This window comes from Hypanus sabinus, chromosome 1 (assembly GCF_030144855.1).
Source record: "Hypanus sabinus isolate sHypSab1 chromosome 1, sHypSab1.hap1, whole genome shotgun sequence".
NCBI classification, from domain to species: domain Eukaryota; kingdom Metazoa; phylum Chordata; class Chondrichthyes; order Myliobatiformes; family Dasyatidae; genus Hypanus; species Hypanus sabinus.
The window spans coordinates 137,872,587-137,887,121 of NC_082706.1; the positions used below are offsets into that span (position 1 = coordinate 137,872,587).

General features: G+C 41.0%; 1 protein-coding gene across 1 annotated transcript in view; it reads left to right on the top strand.

Annotated features, from left to right (window-relative positions):
* The window catches only part of stk3 (serine/threonine kinase 3 (STE20 homolog, yeast)), a 455,037-nt gene that overhangs the window by 255,247 nt on the left and 185,255 nt on the right, over positions 1-14,535 (top strand). The window contains exon 8 of the mRNA XM_059976958.1: positions 4,335-4,460. Within this exon, the coding sequence (XP_059832941.1) occupies positions 4,335-4,460 (126 nt within the window). The remainder of the gene's footprint in view (positions 1-4,334; positions 4,461-14,535) is intronic.

A 14,535-nucleotide genomic window follows, 5' to 3' on the forward strand; every position in this document is an offset into this window, starting at 1 on the left:
TGAGGAACACCACTGCTCACTGGCAGCCAACCAGAAAAGGCCCCCTTTACCCCACTCGCTGCCTCCTGCCTGTCAGCCATTCCTCTGTCCATGCCAGTATCTTTCCTGGAATACCATGGGGTTTTGTTAAGCAGCCTTAAGTGGCACCTTATCAAATGCATCTGAAAATCCAAGTAAATTACATTCACTGCCTTTCCTTTGTTACTTCCTCAAAGAGCTCTAACAGATTTGTCAGGCAAGATTTCCCTTTACATGCTAATGTTTTATTATTTTCGACTCCTCCTTTAACCCATCCTTAAAATCCACTTCTTTGAATAAGTTGTTCCATATTTCTCCTCTTATCTCGACTAGTTAGTCAGTATTTTGGAATTAGATTCAACAGTATTCTTTTCTGATAAAAGTTTTCCCCATGGAATATGTGGGATGCAGTATCCAGAGACAAGAAACAAGAATAACCCACCAAGTAATGTATATCTACTTAATGTATAGCGTGTGCAGTTCTGGATATACTGTAGTAAGGACTGTGTTGCACTGGAGAGTATGTGGAGGATGTTACCAGGGATGGAGCAGTGACTCGAAAGTCTGGGTGGTTTTCCTCAGAATTGAGGTGGTAGCAAAGTTTGCCCCCATATCAGAGGTGTTTAAAACTGGAGGGTATGGGTTTATGTTACAGTGTAATAGTATTTGAAGAGGAAAGTTTTCAACGGGACAGTGGTTAGAATCTGCAAAGCACCCTTTAAAATGGGTGTTAGAGGTAGATATTCTCACAATATTTCACAAGTGGATGACCACTTGAATTGTCAAAGCGTAAAAGGCTAGAAACTAACTGTTGGAAAATGTCATTAATAGAGACAGGCGCTTGATGATTGGCATGGACAGGGTGGGCCAAAGGGGCTGATTCTGTGCAGAACTTTCAATATATCTGTACATTGTAAAGGTATATACTGTAATTCTATCTCAAATATTATTTGTGTTGTTCTGTCACATTTTTATGTTCAATTCTTTTGCATGTTAACTTTGCATATCTAATTTATAATGAGAAATAAAGACAAAATTGTGAAAACAGGTCAAGAAGAAGAAGCAGAGTTAATCTTCCAGGTTGTTAACTATGTTGATGTCACCCCAAGTTAACTAGAGCAGTTTGCAAGTTGTAAATGCAACTGCAAACTACGAGAGAAGCTACCTGCAGCCCTGCTGTTGCTGGCAGATTCATCCCACTTATCTGCAAATACTCATTTGTATGCATGGGCAGACCATAAAGATATGTGTCTTCTTCTAATCTTGCTGAGTGCTTACAGAACTTCCTGTTTTTATTTCTGGTTTATTGCATCTAGAGTTATTTTATGATTTTAATTTTACTAAGTTTCTCTTGCCACACATGCTGCTTGACCTGCTGAGTAATTTCTGACTTTCAGCTTTACAATTTTGCAGTTTTTCTTCTTTTTAGCTAGCCTTACTTTTCCATTGGTTTCCTTTGCCAGAACATACTTGTGCATATTATCTACACGCAAGTGAGTGTCTATGTTCTTGAAAGGCCTATTTTGAGATGCCCGAGTCAGATCTTAAAATGAGTACCAGAGTTATATGGGTGCATTCTGTTAACTTAATCTAAATAAACTGACCACCTGTGCACCATACTCACCTGAGATAAAAAAACAACATTTAGGATTGGTTGTTGTTATTCCTGCTTCTTCTTATGAAGGAGAATTTCAATCTTTTGTAACTCCATTCTTAAATAAGTATTGAAAAGGATATGGTTCTAGTTGATCAAAAATTGTACCATGTCTAGAAATGAACTGATTGGCTTAGTGCAGGGAGCAGGGATAGGGTGGATGATGTGGTCATCATGATGTGCACCAGTTTTGTGTGAGACTTTGTGTACACAAAGGCCTTGCATTCAGTAGGTCATTTGCTATGGAACTGGTGGAAGAAGTTCATTCAGGCAGTGTTTTATGTAATGGTGTGAGAGAGTGAGAGAGTGTGTGTGTGTGTGTGTGAGTGAGTGAGTGATGGGAAAATAGCTGCAATATAGAGGGAGATTGTGGAGGGCTGGATATTGTCCAGGTACGTAGGTTGTCAATGACAAAGAGATGAGAGACGAGAGAGAGAGGGGTGTGTGGAGAGATTATCCTGTTTAGTCCTTCCACTTCCTTGCTGGTTATGGAGTTGCTTTAAATGTTCAGTTTTCAATCCATGTTCATACAGTAGAAAATTTGAGTTAGGAAATTCATTTTTATTGATAATCGCTTGCAAATTTACTATCAAGCTCCAAATACGAAGCAAATTTAGTTTATTTGAATATATACTGAAATATAACGCTGGTCTCCTCTGATCCCCATCATATTCTTTTCTATGTTTCTATATTTGGATACATTTTTGTATGACACAGAAAAATATTGTGATACACAAATTTGTGTAAAATATTATGGAAGCCAACTGGATCAGGACTGTATTGAAGCTGATCCTGCCCTTTTTTGTAATGGTTGCTTGTAGATGCATTGGAGGATGTAAAGCTTAATTATTTGTAGCAAGTTAAGTGCATTGTGGTTAAACTTGGAAAATAAAATAACCATGTATATATTGCTTATCTGCAATTTATGTTGGCATTTGTTAGAATCTTGTGTAATACAACAAAATCAATTTGCTTTCTTCTTATGATAAAAATCACTGGTCTTGCACATCAGTTATTTATTAAGCTCTTTCATATTATTACCAAATGAATGAATTAAATTTAATTCTTTTGGTTTCCCTTTTGTACTTTCAGTAGGTACACTTAATGTCAGAGAAGTGTATGCAATATACATACTGGGATTCTTTTCTTTGCAGACATCCATGAAAACTGAGAAGTCCCCCCAAGAATGAATGACAGTTAAAGCACTAGAACCCCAAAGCCTTCCCTCGCCAATTCCCCCTCACAAGCAGCAGCAAGGCGATGACCCTGCCCCCACCAGCAAAAAAGTATCAGCACCTTCCACCAAGCATTCAAGTGTGTAGCAAAGCATCAATAAAGACACAGATTTGCAATACCCAAAAAAATTAATCGTTCACCTGGTAATTCAACATACCACAGGTGTGCGTGCGTGCTCTCTCTCTCTCTCTCTCTCTCTCTCTCTCTCTCTCTCTCTCTCTCTCTCTCTCTCTCTCTCTCTCTCTCTCTCCCCTCCACCCTCTCTCCCCCTCTCCCTCTCTCTCCCCCTCTCCCTCTCTCTCCCCCTGTCCCTCTCCCTCTCTCCCCGTCCCTCTCCCTCTCTCTCTCCCTCTCTCCCTCTCTCTCCCTCCCCCTCTCCCTCTCTCTCTCTCCCTCTCCCTCTCCCTTTCTCTCCCTCTCCCTTTCTCTCCCTCTCCCTCTCCCCCTCTCTCTCTAATAAGGGAAAAAGAGATGTCTCTGTTTCAAAGTGAGAGGGAGACGTAACAACCAACTTGCTGATTTATGATGTTAAAAGTCTGTTGCATCGCTTTTTCCAAGCTCTGTGCCCCGCGAGTCAGCACCAAAAAGGTCCAGCTCTCTGAACACACAACCCCTGGCAGCTGACCCGTTGCCCCTGATATTCCGTGTTCTACTGTGACGCTTCAGTCAGGGGCACCAGCCCAGAATCAGAAGGTCCCTAGAGCCACAAAAATCTGGAACCCTGAAGGTGCGCTTATCTTCCAGGCTGCATCCTTGGGATATCAAAAAGTGGCTGGTCATGAGGCCCTGAGAGCGGGTCCCTTTCCCATAAAGAACCGAAGTTAGAGCATATCTCCAGGTCAGGGTCTTCAAAAGAACACCCTATAACCAAAAAGGAAAAAATAGAGATATCAAAGATAGAAATAGAGCTGTTCCTGATTATATCTTAACTCAGGATGTTGTTCCCCATTATCTTCCCACCCTAGAAAACTTTCTCCCCTTCTAAAGATGGTGGGATTTATGATTAATGCCATTGGCTCTGATAGCATTTCTACTTCACAAAGGAATCATTATCCATGTATACAGCCAACTAGCTACGGTTATGTCTATTTTAGTGTCACAGCAAAGGCATTCATGTCCTTTTCAAGCCTTGGTTCAGATACACTTTGAGGAAGAACAAGCACATCTCTTTGCACATCTCTGTAGTTGTTGGACGTTAAATCAACTGGAGAATCTAAATTCACACACCAAAAAAGAAGGATCTGTCTCTCTTCAATATGCACACAGAAGGTGGTTAAAAAAGCAACACAAATTGCTTTTAACTCTTCATCTTTCTTTTCTGGAAAATTAAGAATTATAGTTTAGCAAATTTGATGAATTCCTTTGACTGTTTCCAAGTATTTAGATTGAATTTATTGGTTTCTTTTGTTTCCTTTTCTTGATGCAGCACCCTTTCATTAAAAATGCCAAATCTGTGTCAATTCTGAGAGATTTAATCAGTGAAGCCATGGAAATCAAAGCTAAAAGACATCAAGAGCAGCAAAGGGAACTTGAAGATGATGATGAAAATTCAGTAAGTCTTCTAACTAAAGGATTATTTAATTTTGTTGTAATATATATATATTTTTTCATTAATGCTCTGATATAAACAAAAATAATGTTTTTAAAATTGTTACTATTTCCCAAATGCCAAATTTTTCTTTGTTTTGAATGCCATCCACAGCCAAGAACATTGACAATCACATCATAATTCTACATTAATTCTGTTGATTGATTTCTCAGTATCTTGCTTTGATGTTGTATCAGTCTGATTTGTGTGCATTTTGTATTCAGGTGTAACCAGGTTTTGCATTTTAGTTTGTATGAACTTTTGAAACATTTGACGGTTAAAAATACAGGAACCAGGAATACAGGAATACATCTGAATTTACAGCTGGTGACCTAAAATGCTCACACTTTGCAAATTGAGCTATGAAATGCCAGCCTAAGTTAAAATTAGAATCAGGTTTTATTATCATTGACTTGTTCGTCATGAAATGTATTAATTTTTGGCAGCAGATCAGTGCAAAGACATAAAATTACTATGGAAGTAAATAGCTCAAAGAAAGGAAGAAAGTAGTGTTCATTGACCATTGGATGGCAGAGGGGAAGAAGCTGTTCCTAAGGTTTTGAGTGTGAGTCCTTAGGCATCTTTACCTCTTACAATGATGGTAGTAACATGACAAGAGCATGTCCTTGATGGTGAGAGTCTGTCGTTATGGATGTTGTCTTTTTGGAACACTGCCTCTTAAAGATGCTCTTGATTGTAGGAGGGTTGTGTCCATGAAGGAGCTGGCTGTGTCTACAGTTCTCTGCACCCTCTCGTATTCCTGTGCGTTGAAGGGTCCATACCAGGCTGTGATGCAACCAGTCTTCACTGTACATCAATAGCAATTTGTAAGTCGCTTTGGTGATGTACCAAATCTTCTTAGATTCCTAATGAAGTAAAACCACTGACATGCGTTCTTCATGGTTGCATCAGTATATCGGAGCCAGGGTTGACCCTCTAAGATGTTAAAGGAATTTGAAGTTGCTCATCTTTTCCAATGCTGACTCCTCAGAGGGCTGGTATGTGTTTTCCTGACTTCCACTTTCTGTAGCCCACAGTCAGTTTCTTGGTCTTGTTGACATTGAATGTGAAGTTGTTGTTGTGATACCACTCTAGTAAAGGTAAATGCTGAGAGGTCTGTAGATTCTAAAGGATTCTTAATACATAGATAGGTATAGACCATACTGCTTAGGTAATGTGTCACTAAATTTAAACAATAAAGTTACATGTTCAAGGATATCCATTGTTTCAGAAAGACAGACAGAGGGGCAGAAGGGGTAGTGTGGCTCTGTTGGTAAAAAATTGAAATCAAATCCTTCGAAAACAGTAACAGTAGAGATGTAGAATCCTTGTGCGTAGAGTTAGAAAACTGCAAGGGTAAAAAGACCCTGATGGGCATAATTTACAGGCCTCAGAACAGTAGCCAGGACCCCTAGGTTACGAATTATAACAGGAGCTAGAAAAGGCATGTCAAAAGGGCAATGTTACAATAGTCATGGAGTTTTTCATTATGCAGGTCGATTGGGAAAATCAGGTTGGTGCTGGATCCCAAAAGAGAGAATTTATGGAATGCCTACAACTTGGCTGTTTAGAGCAGCTTGTGGTTGATCAACTATTCTGGATTGGGTTGTAATGAACCAGGTTTGATTAGAGAACTTAAGATAAAGGAACCTTTAGGAGGTAATGATCAGAATATGAAAGAATTCACCCTGCAATTTAAGAGTGAGAAGCTAAAATTAGATGTATTCGTATTACACCGGAGTAAAGGGAATTACAGAGGCTTGAGAAAGGAGTTGGCCAAAGCTGATTGGAAGGGGACACAAGCGGGGATTAGCAATGGCTGGATTTTCTGGAAAAAATTCAGAAGGCGCAGGATAGCTGCATCCCAAGGAAGTAATATTCTAAAGGCAAGATGATGCCTGACAAGGGAAGTCAAAGCCAACATAAAAGCAAAAGTGTGGGGCCATGTAATAGACCAAAATTATGGAAAGTTAGAAGATTGGGATTTTTTTAAAGATCAACAGAAGACATCAATAAAGTCATAAGAAGGATAAAGATGAAATATGAAAGTATGCTAGCCAACAATGTCAAAGAGGATACCAAAAGTTTTTTTCAGATATATGGAGTAAAACAGAAGTTAGAGTAGGTATTGGACCACTGGAATATGATGCTGGAGAGCTAGTAATGGGGGACAAGGAAATAGTGGATGAAATGAATAAGTATTTTGCATCAGACTTCTTTGTGGAAGATAGTAGCAATATGCTGGAACATTGGGAGTGTCAGGGGGCGGAAGTGAGTGTAGTTGCAATGACTGAGGAGAAGATGCTTGAGAAACTGAAGTCATCAGCCTGACACAGTGGTACAAAGAAAAAACCTCTCAATGTCACAAAGTAGCTGGTTGTGGGCTACTGGAGAAATGGAGGCAGGCTAGCCCCTATTGACATCAGTAGATCTGAGGTTGAGAGGGTGAACAGCTTTAAGTTCCTTGGAATAAACATCATTGAGAATCTCACGTGCTCTGTACATAGTGGTTGGATGGTGAAAATGGCACAACAATGCCTCTTTCACCACAGATGGTTGAAGAAGTTTGGTATGGGCACCCAAATCCTAAGAAATTTCTACAGGAGCACAATTGAGAGCATCTTGACTGGCTGCAGCACTGCCTGGTATGGGAACTGTACTTCCCTCAATTGCAGGACTCTGCAGAGAGTGGTGCGGACAGCTTAGCGCATCTGTAGATGTGAATTTCCCACTCTTCAGGATATTTACAAAGACAGGTGTGTAAACAGGGCCCGAAGGATCACTGGGGACCCAAGTCAGCCCAACCACAAACTGTTCCAGCTGCTATCATCCAGGAAATGGCATTGCAGCATAAAAGCCAGGGCCAACAGGCTCCAGGACAGCTTCTTCCACCAGGCTATCAGACTGATTAATTAATGTTGACGCAACTGTATTTCTATGTTATATTGACTATCCTATTGTATATCATATTTATTATAAATTATTATAAATTGCACATTGCACATTTAAGCGGAGGCATAACGCAAAGATTTTTACTCCTCATATATATGAAGGATGTAAGTAATAAAATCAATTCAATTCAATTCAAAAGTCTGAAGGTAGATAAGTCACCTGGACCAGATGGACTATAGTTCAGGGTTCAGAAAGAGGTACAGTAGCTGAAGAGAGTAGTTGAATGATCTTTCAAGAACCACTAGATTCTGCAATGGTTCCAGAGGACAGGAAAATTGCATATGGTACTGCAGTCTTCAAGAAAGGAGAGGGGCAAAAGAGAGGGAATTATAAATCAGTTAGCCTGACCTCAGTGGTTGAGAAGATTCTATTGATCGTTAAATATGAGGTCTCAGGCTGCTTGCTGGCACATCTAAATAGGTCATAGTCAGCACGGTTTCCTTCAAGGAAAGTCTTGCCTGACAAATATGTTGGAATTCTTTGAGGAAATAACAGGCAGGATAGACAATGGAGAATTGGTGGATGTTGTGTACTTGGATTTTCAGAAGGCCTTTGACAAAATTCCACACATGATGCTGTTTAACAAGATAGGAGCCCATGGTATTATAGGAAAGATAATAGCATGGATAGAGCATTGGCTAATTGGCAGGAGGCAAACAGTGGGATTAAAGGGAGCCTTTTCTGGTTGGCTGCCCATGACTAGAGCTGTTCTGCAGGGGTCGGTATTGGGACTGCTTTTTTATGTTATATGTCAGTGATTTTGATGATGGAATTGATGGCTTTGTGGCCAAGTGTATGGACTGTATGAAGGTAAGTGGAATTGAAGAAACAGGGAGGCTGCGGAAGGACTTGGAGAAATTAGGAGAATGGGCAAAGAAGTGGCAAATGGAATAAGTGTCAGGAAGGGTATGGTCATGCATTTTGGGAGAAGGAATAACTGGAGAAAAGATTCAATCTTCCATACAACCATAAGACATAGGGCCAGAATTAAGCCATCTGGCCCATCGAGTCTGCTCTGCCATTCAATCATGGCTGATCCTTTTTAAAAAAATCTCCTCCTCAACCCCAGTTCCCGGCCTTCTCCCCGTAACCTTTGATGCCATGTCCAATCAAGAACTTATTGATCTCTGCCTTAAATACACCCAACGACCTGGCCTCCATAGCTGCCTGTGGCAGTAAGTTCCACAAATTTAGCACCCTTTGGCTAAAGAAATTTATCCACATCTCTGATCCCCCCCACCCCCCATCCTTCTGTATTCCAGTGAGTACAGGCCCAGAGCCATCAAATGTCCCTCGCATGATAACCCTTTCATTCCTGGAATCATCCTTGTGAACCTCCTCTGAACCCACTCCAATGCCAGTACATCTTTTCTAAGATGAGGGGCCCAAAACTGTTCACAATACTCAAGGTGAGGCCTTACCAGTGGCCTTATCAAGCCTCAGCATCACATCTTTGCTTTTCTATTCTAGTCCTCTTGAAATGAATACTACCATGGCCTTTTCCTTCCTCAACACTGACTCAATCTGCAAGTTAACTTTTAGGGTGTTCTGCACAAGGAATTCCAAAGTGTAACTGGACTTGGGATTCCTCATGCAGGATTCCCTAAAGGTTAATTTGCAAGTTGAGTCAGTGGTGAGGAAGGAAAATGCAAAGCGAGCATTCATTTCAACAGGACTGGAATGTAAAAGCAAGGATGTAATGCCAAGGCTTTATAAGGCACTGCTGAAGCCTCACTTGGAGCATTGTGAGCATTTTTTGGACCCTTATTTAAAAAAGGATGTGCTGATGTTGGAGAGGGTTCAGAGGAGGTTCGTGAAAAATGATTCCAGGAATGAAAGGCTTTTTATTTAACAAACAAGAGAAAATCTGCAGATGTTGAAAATCCAAGCAGTACCCACAAAGTGCTGGAGGAACTCAGCAGGCCAGACTGCATCTATGGAAAAAAGTATGGTCAACATTTCGGGCCGAAACCCTTCGGCAGGGCTAGGCTTTTCATTTGAGGAGTGTTTGATGGCTCTGGGCCTTTACTCATTGGAATTTAGAAGAACGAGGGGGGAATGTCATAGAAACCTACTGTATCTAATGTTGAAAGGCCTAGATAGAGAGGGATGTGGAAAGGATGTTTGCTGTGGTGGAGAAGGACACAACCTCAGAATAGAGGGACGTCCACAGAATGGAGATGAGGAATTTCTTTAGCCAAAGGGTGGGGAATTGGTGGAATTTGTTGGCACAGGAGGCCGTGGAGACTAGGTGATTAGGGTGTATCTAAGGTGGAGGTTGATACGTTTTTTTAAATAGTCAGGGTTTGAAAGGGTATGGGGAGAAGGAAGGAGAATGGGGTTGAGGGGCAAATGGATCAGCCATGATGGAATGGTGGAGCAGATTCGATGGGCTGAAAAACTCGAAAGAGCTTTGTTTCCCTAATATTGATTTTTTGCTTTCAAATACACCAGGTTTGAGATTACTACAAAATGAGCACAAATGTTTTCTTGTATGTTTTTAGCAAGGGGTTTTTCACACAGAAGGGAGATTCTTACATAATGAAAAATAACTTTCATTTAATCACACTGTGGCATCTGCCCAAAAGTGGATTCCATTGAAAGACATCCTCACTGTCTAATTGGGAAAAAATGAATAGATGTATCCTGAAATTATTGTTGCACACATGATGAGTAACTAAGAAGATGAGAGTGTATTCTGACAAAATGGCATGTTTTGATAGCTGCACTCTGCTGCTGTGGTAATTGTACAGGTTGTTTTAATTAAGAAAATTACAAGCAGAGGACTCTACAGAAGGTTAATTCCAATATCAAAGTTTAAATGTTAGTTTAAGCATTACTACACGTGGTAGCTTTTTTTCCCCCTGATGTGTTTTTTTTGATGTATGATGTGAATCTAATATTCAGCATGAGCAGCTGCTAAGGAGTGATCCGTTGTTGCCTGGCAGCTTGCAGGAAACATCTCCAAATATTTATATCGTACCCTCAAAAGGGGAGGCTGGTAATTTTTGCTTTATGTGCAAGCAATGTAGTTTCCATGGTTTTACTTTGAATTAGTGCATTGGCTACCATTTACAGTCAGAGTTACTAAAACAAGCCATGTTCAAATATGGACAATAAGAATTAGTGATTTTTTTTTGGAAAAATCATACAAATGATAAAAACAGTCGTTTCCTACCTTTATGCTTCTGCAAGTCAACGGGATTTTATCAGAATGCAATTAAACAAAGATCAAGAGATGCTTTTCAAGCGCTGAAAGTCTTGCTGACAGTCTCCGACTGGTATGGAGATTTTCTGTGATTGAAAACAACTGCTGAAGTTATCTGCAATTTTCAATCATTTGATGTTAAAATGTCTTTCGGAAAGCTATTTGAGTTTCTTCTAAAAGTAAAGGACATTCAGAAATGTTGTTGAGCACCATTTGTGTTGTCCTCTATTTGTGTAATATCCCATATAGTTCTCACAACTCTCCACGGGTAAACCAACAGTTTGTATGAGGGTATCACAAAGATCATTGTAAATTCTACAGCCTAATTGGGGTTTTTTACTGTTGTAAAGGAGGTTGTTACTACCTTTAGTAGCTAAATCTTATAAAAGCAAAACATTGTGGAAGAAAAATACTGAAAATATTCACACACAAAATGCTGGTGGAACACAGCAGGCCAGGCAGCATCGATAGGGAGAAGCGCTGTCGACGTTTCGGGCCGAGACCCTTCGTCAGGACTAACCGAAAGGAAAGATAGTAAGAGATTTGAAAGTAGTGGGGGGAGGGGGAAATGCGAAATGATAGGAGAAGACTGGAGGTGGTGGGATGAAGCTAAGAGCTAGAAAGGTGTTTGGCGAAAGTGATACAGAGCTGGAGAAGGGAAAGGATCATGGGATGGGAGGCCTCAGGAGAAAGAAAGTGGGGGGGGGGAGCACCAGAGGGAGATGGAGAAAAGGCAAACAACTAAATATGTCAGGGATGGGGTAAGAAGGGGAGGAGGGGCATTAATGGATGTTAGAGAAGTCAATGTTCATGCCATCAGGTTGGAGGCTACCCAGCCGGTATATAAGGTGTTGTTCCTCCAACCTGAGTTTGGATTCATTTTGACAATAGAGGAGGCCATGGATAGACATATCAGAATGGGAATGGGACATGGAATTAAAATGTGTGGCCACTGGGAGATCCTGCTTTTTCTGGCGGACCGAGCGTAGGTGTTCAGCGAAATGGTCTCCCAGTCTGTGTCGGGTCTCACCAATATATAAAAGGCCACACCGGGAGCACCGGACGCAGTATACCACACCAGCCGACTCACAGGTGAAGTGTCGCCTCACCTGGAAGGACTGTCTGGGGCCCTGAATGGTGGTGAGGGAGGAAGTGTAAGGGCAGGTGTAGCACTTGTTCCGTTTACAAGGATAAGTGCCAGGAGGGAGATCAGTGGGAAGGGATGGGGGGGGATGAGTGGATAAGGGAGTCGCGTAGGGAGCGATCCCTGCGAAAAGCAGAAAGAGGGGGGGAGGGAAAAATGTGTTTGGTAGTAAGATCCCGTTGGAGGTGGCGGAAGTTACGGAGAATTATACGTTGGACCTGGAGGCTGGTGGAGTGGTAGGTAAGGACAAGGGGAACCCTATCCCGAGTAGGGTGGGGGGTGGATGGGGTGAGGGCAGATGTGCGGGAAATGGGAGAGTTGGCGTTTGAGAGCAGAGTTGATGGTGGACGAAGGGAAGCCCCTTTGTTTAAAAAAGGAAGACATCTCCTTCGTCCTGGAATGAAAAGCTTCATCCTGAGACCAGATGCGGCAGAGACAGAGGAATTGTGAGAAGGGGATAGCCTTTTTGCAAGAGACAGGGTGGGAAGAGGAACCTCCTGTCCCATGATCCTTTCCCTTCTCCAGCTCTGTATCACTTTCGCCAATCACCTTTCCAGCTCTCAGCTTCATCCCACCCCCTCTGATCTTCTCCTATCCTTTTGCATTTCCCCCTCCCCCCACTACTTTCAAATCTCTTACTATCTTCCTTTCGGTTAGTCCTGATAAAGGGTCTTGGCCCGAAACATCAACAGTGCTTCTCCCTATAGATGCTGCCTGGCCTGCTGTGTTCCACCAGCATTTTGTGTGTGTTGTTGTTTGAATTTCCAGCATCTGCAGATTTCCTCGTGTTGCTCTGAAAATATTCAGTAGGTCAGACGCTCTCTGTGGAGAAGAATCCATAGCTGACTTTTGCAACTTATAATCTTTTCATAAAGGTTTTTCTTTCCTCATAATGAAAGCAAGAAGCAGGCTACCTAACCCAAGTTGAATGATGCCTTGAATAAGCCTTGGTGGGAGCACATTTCGGAATGTCATGTGTAGTTTTGGTCATCTTGCTGAAGTAAGGATATAATCACAGTAATGGGACTGTACCAAAGCTTCACTAGACTGATTGCTGAGATTCCTGCTGTGTGTGAAGTATTCACTGGAGTTCGGAAGAAAGAAGGAGAAAGGATCCAGTTGAAACATACAGAATTCTGCCTGGGCTAGACACACTAGATGTTACCCTTGGCTGGAGTGTTTAGAATGGTAAGTCATAATTTGCAGGTCCGAAGATTTATGACCTGTGAGGAGAAGTTTCAGTGATGAATCCATTCCCTTGAGGCTAAGTTGTTGAATATATTCAAGAAGAAGGTAGATAAATTTCTAGATGTAAAAGTCATCAAGGTATATGAGAAGAGAGAGTGGGAATATGTAATAAGATTGATGGTCATCATAGTCACATTGAATATGCAGCTGTATAAAACTCTGGCTGGACCAGCATTTTTTTCAGTGCTCATTGTCTCACTATGGGAAGGGTGAAGTTCAGAGAGGATGCAGAGGAGATTTGCTAGGATGCTGCATAGATTAGAGAGCATGTCTTATGAGGAAATGCTGAACAAGCTAGGACTTTTCTGTTTGGACTGAAGGGGGATGAGAGAAGGCTTGATAGAGTTGTAAAAGATAATGAAGCATTATAGAGTGGACTGTCATCACCTTTTTCTCAGTGTGGTAAAAGATGATTGGATCAAAGTATCAGGGGGAATGTCAAAGGTGAGTTTTTTTTACACAGTGCATGGAGCACACTGCCGGGGTTGGTGGTACAGGTAGATATATTTAGGGACATTTAAGGGACTCTTACATAAGCACGTGGATGAAAGAAAATCGGAAGGCTATGTGGGAGGGAAGGATTAGATTGATCTTGGAGTAGGTTAGAATTTGGTACAACATTATGGGTTGAAGGGCCTGTATTGTACTGTTCTGTGTACTATGAAGGGCAAAGCAGGCTCAAGGGGCAAATGGTCTATTTGCCATATCATAATCTATGTTCCTCTGAAACTTGATAGTACGTCTTTGGCTTGGGTTGGGCTTGTTTTGGCTAAATTCAGTACTTTTATCAGTACTTTGTAAGAATGATTTGTTTTATACAATATATTTGTATACATCTGCTGTCCTGATAAATGTTAGGAGTTTCATCCTCAAAACAGATTAAGAATGCTATAACTATGACTTTAGTTGAATTGGTATGGAAAAAATTTATAGGGTTTGAATTAACAAGGTTTTAATTTTATACCACTACAGACTTTTAGTGCAGACACTCAATTTGTGTATTTTTTCTGGTGAAATTATTCATATTTACATAATTTTAAAAATTATTGCCCTTTTGTTGAAGTTCCAATGTTAACTCTGCTGGGCGATCTTTAGAATTTATATATATTACACTTTATGAGGGGGGAGAAATGAAATGAATGAGCTATTAATTCAAGCAGTAAAGTCCTGTTTTCCCATCCAGAAGATTTTGAAGCACATCCTTGACTGGTATATGCAAGTCTTGCCAGTTTTTAACTTTGCTGTTGAATAAGACACTGCAGGGCAGTTTACTGCTTCATTGGGGTAAAGCTTTCCAAGAATGTCTCATGTGATTTCTAGCAGCTAATGTCATATTGAATCTACCTTACTGAGTTTTTCTCTACAGGTAAAATATAGCTGTGCTCTCCATATTGCATCAGAAAGGTTCCTGATTCTAGATTGATGAATGGGTATTGGTAAACCTGACTGCTGCAACACTGTGAATGTTGTGTTCAGTTCTTCCTACC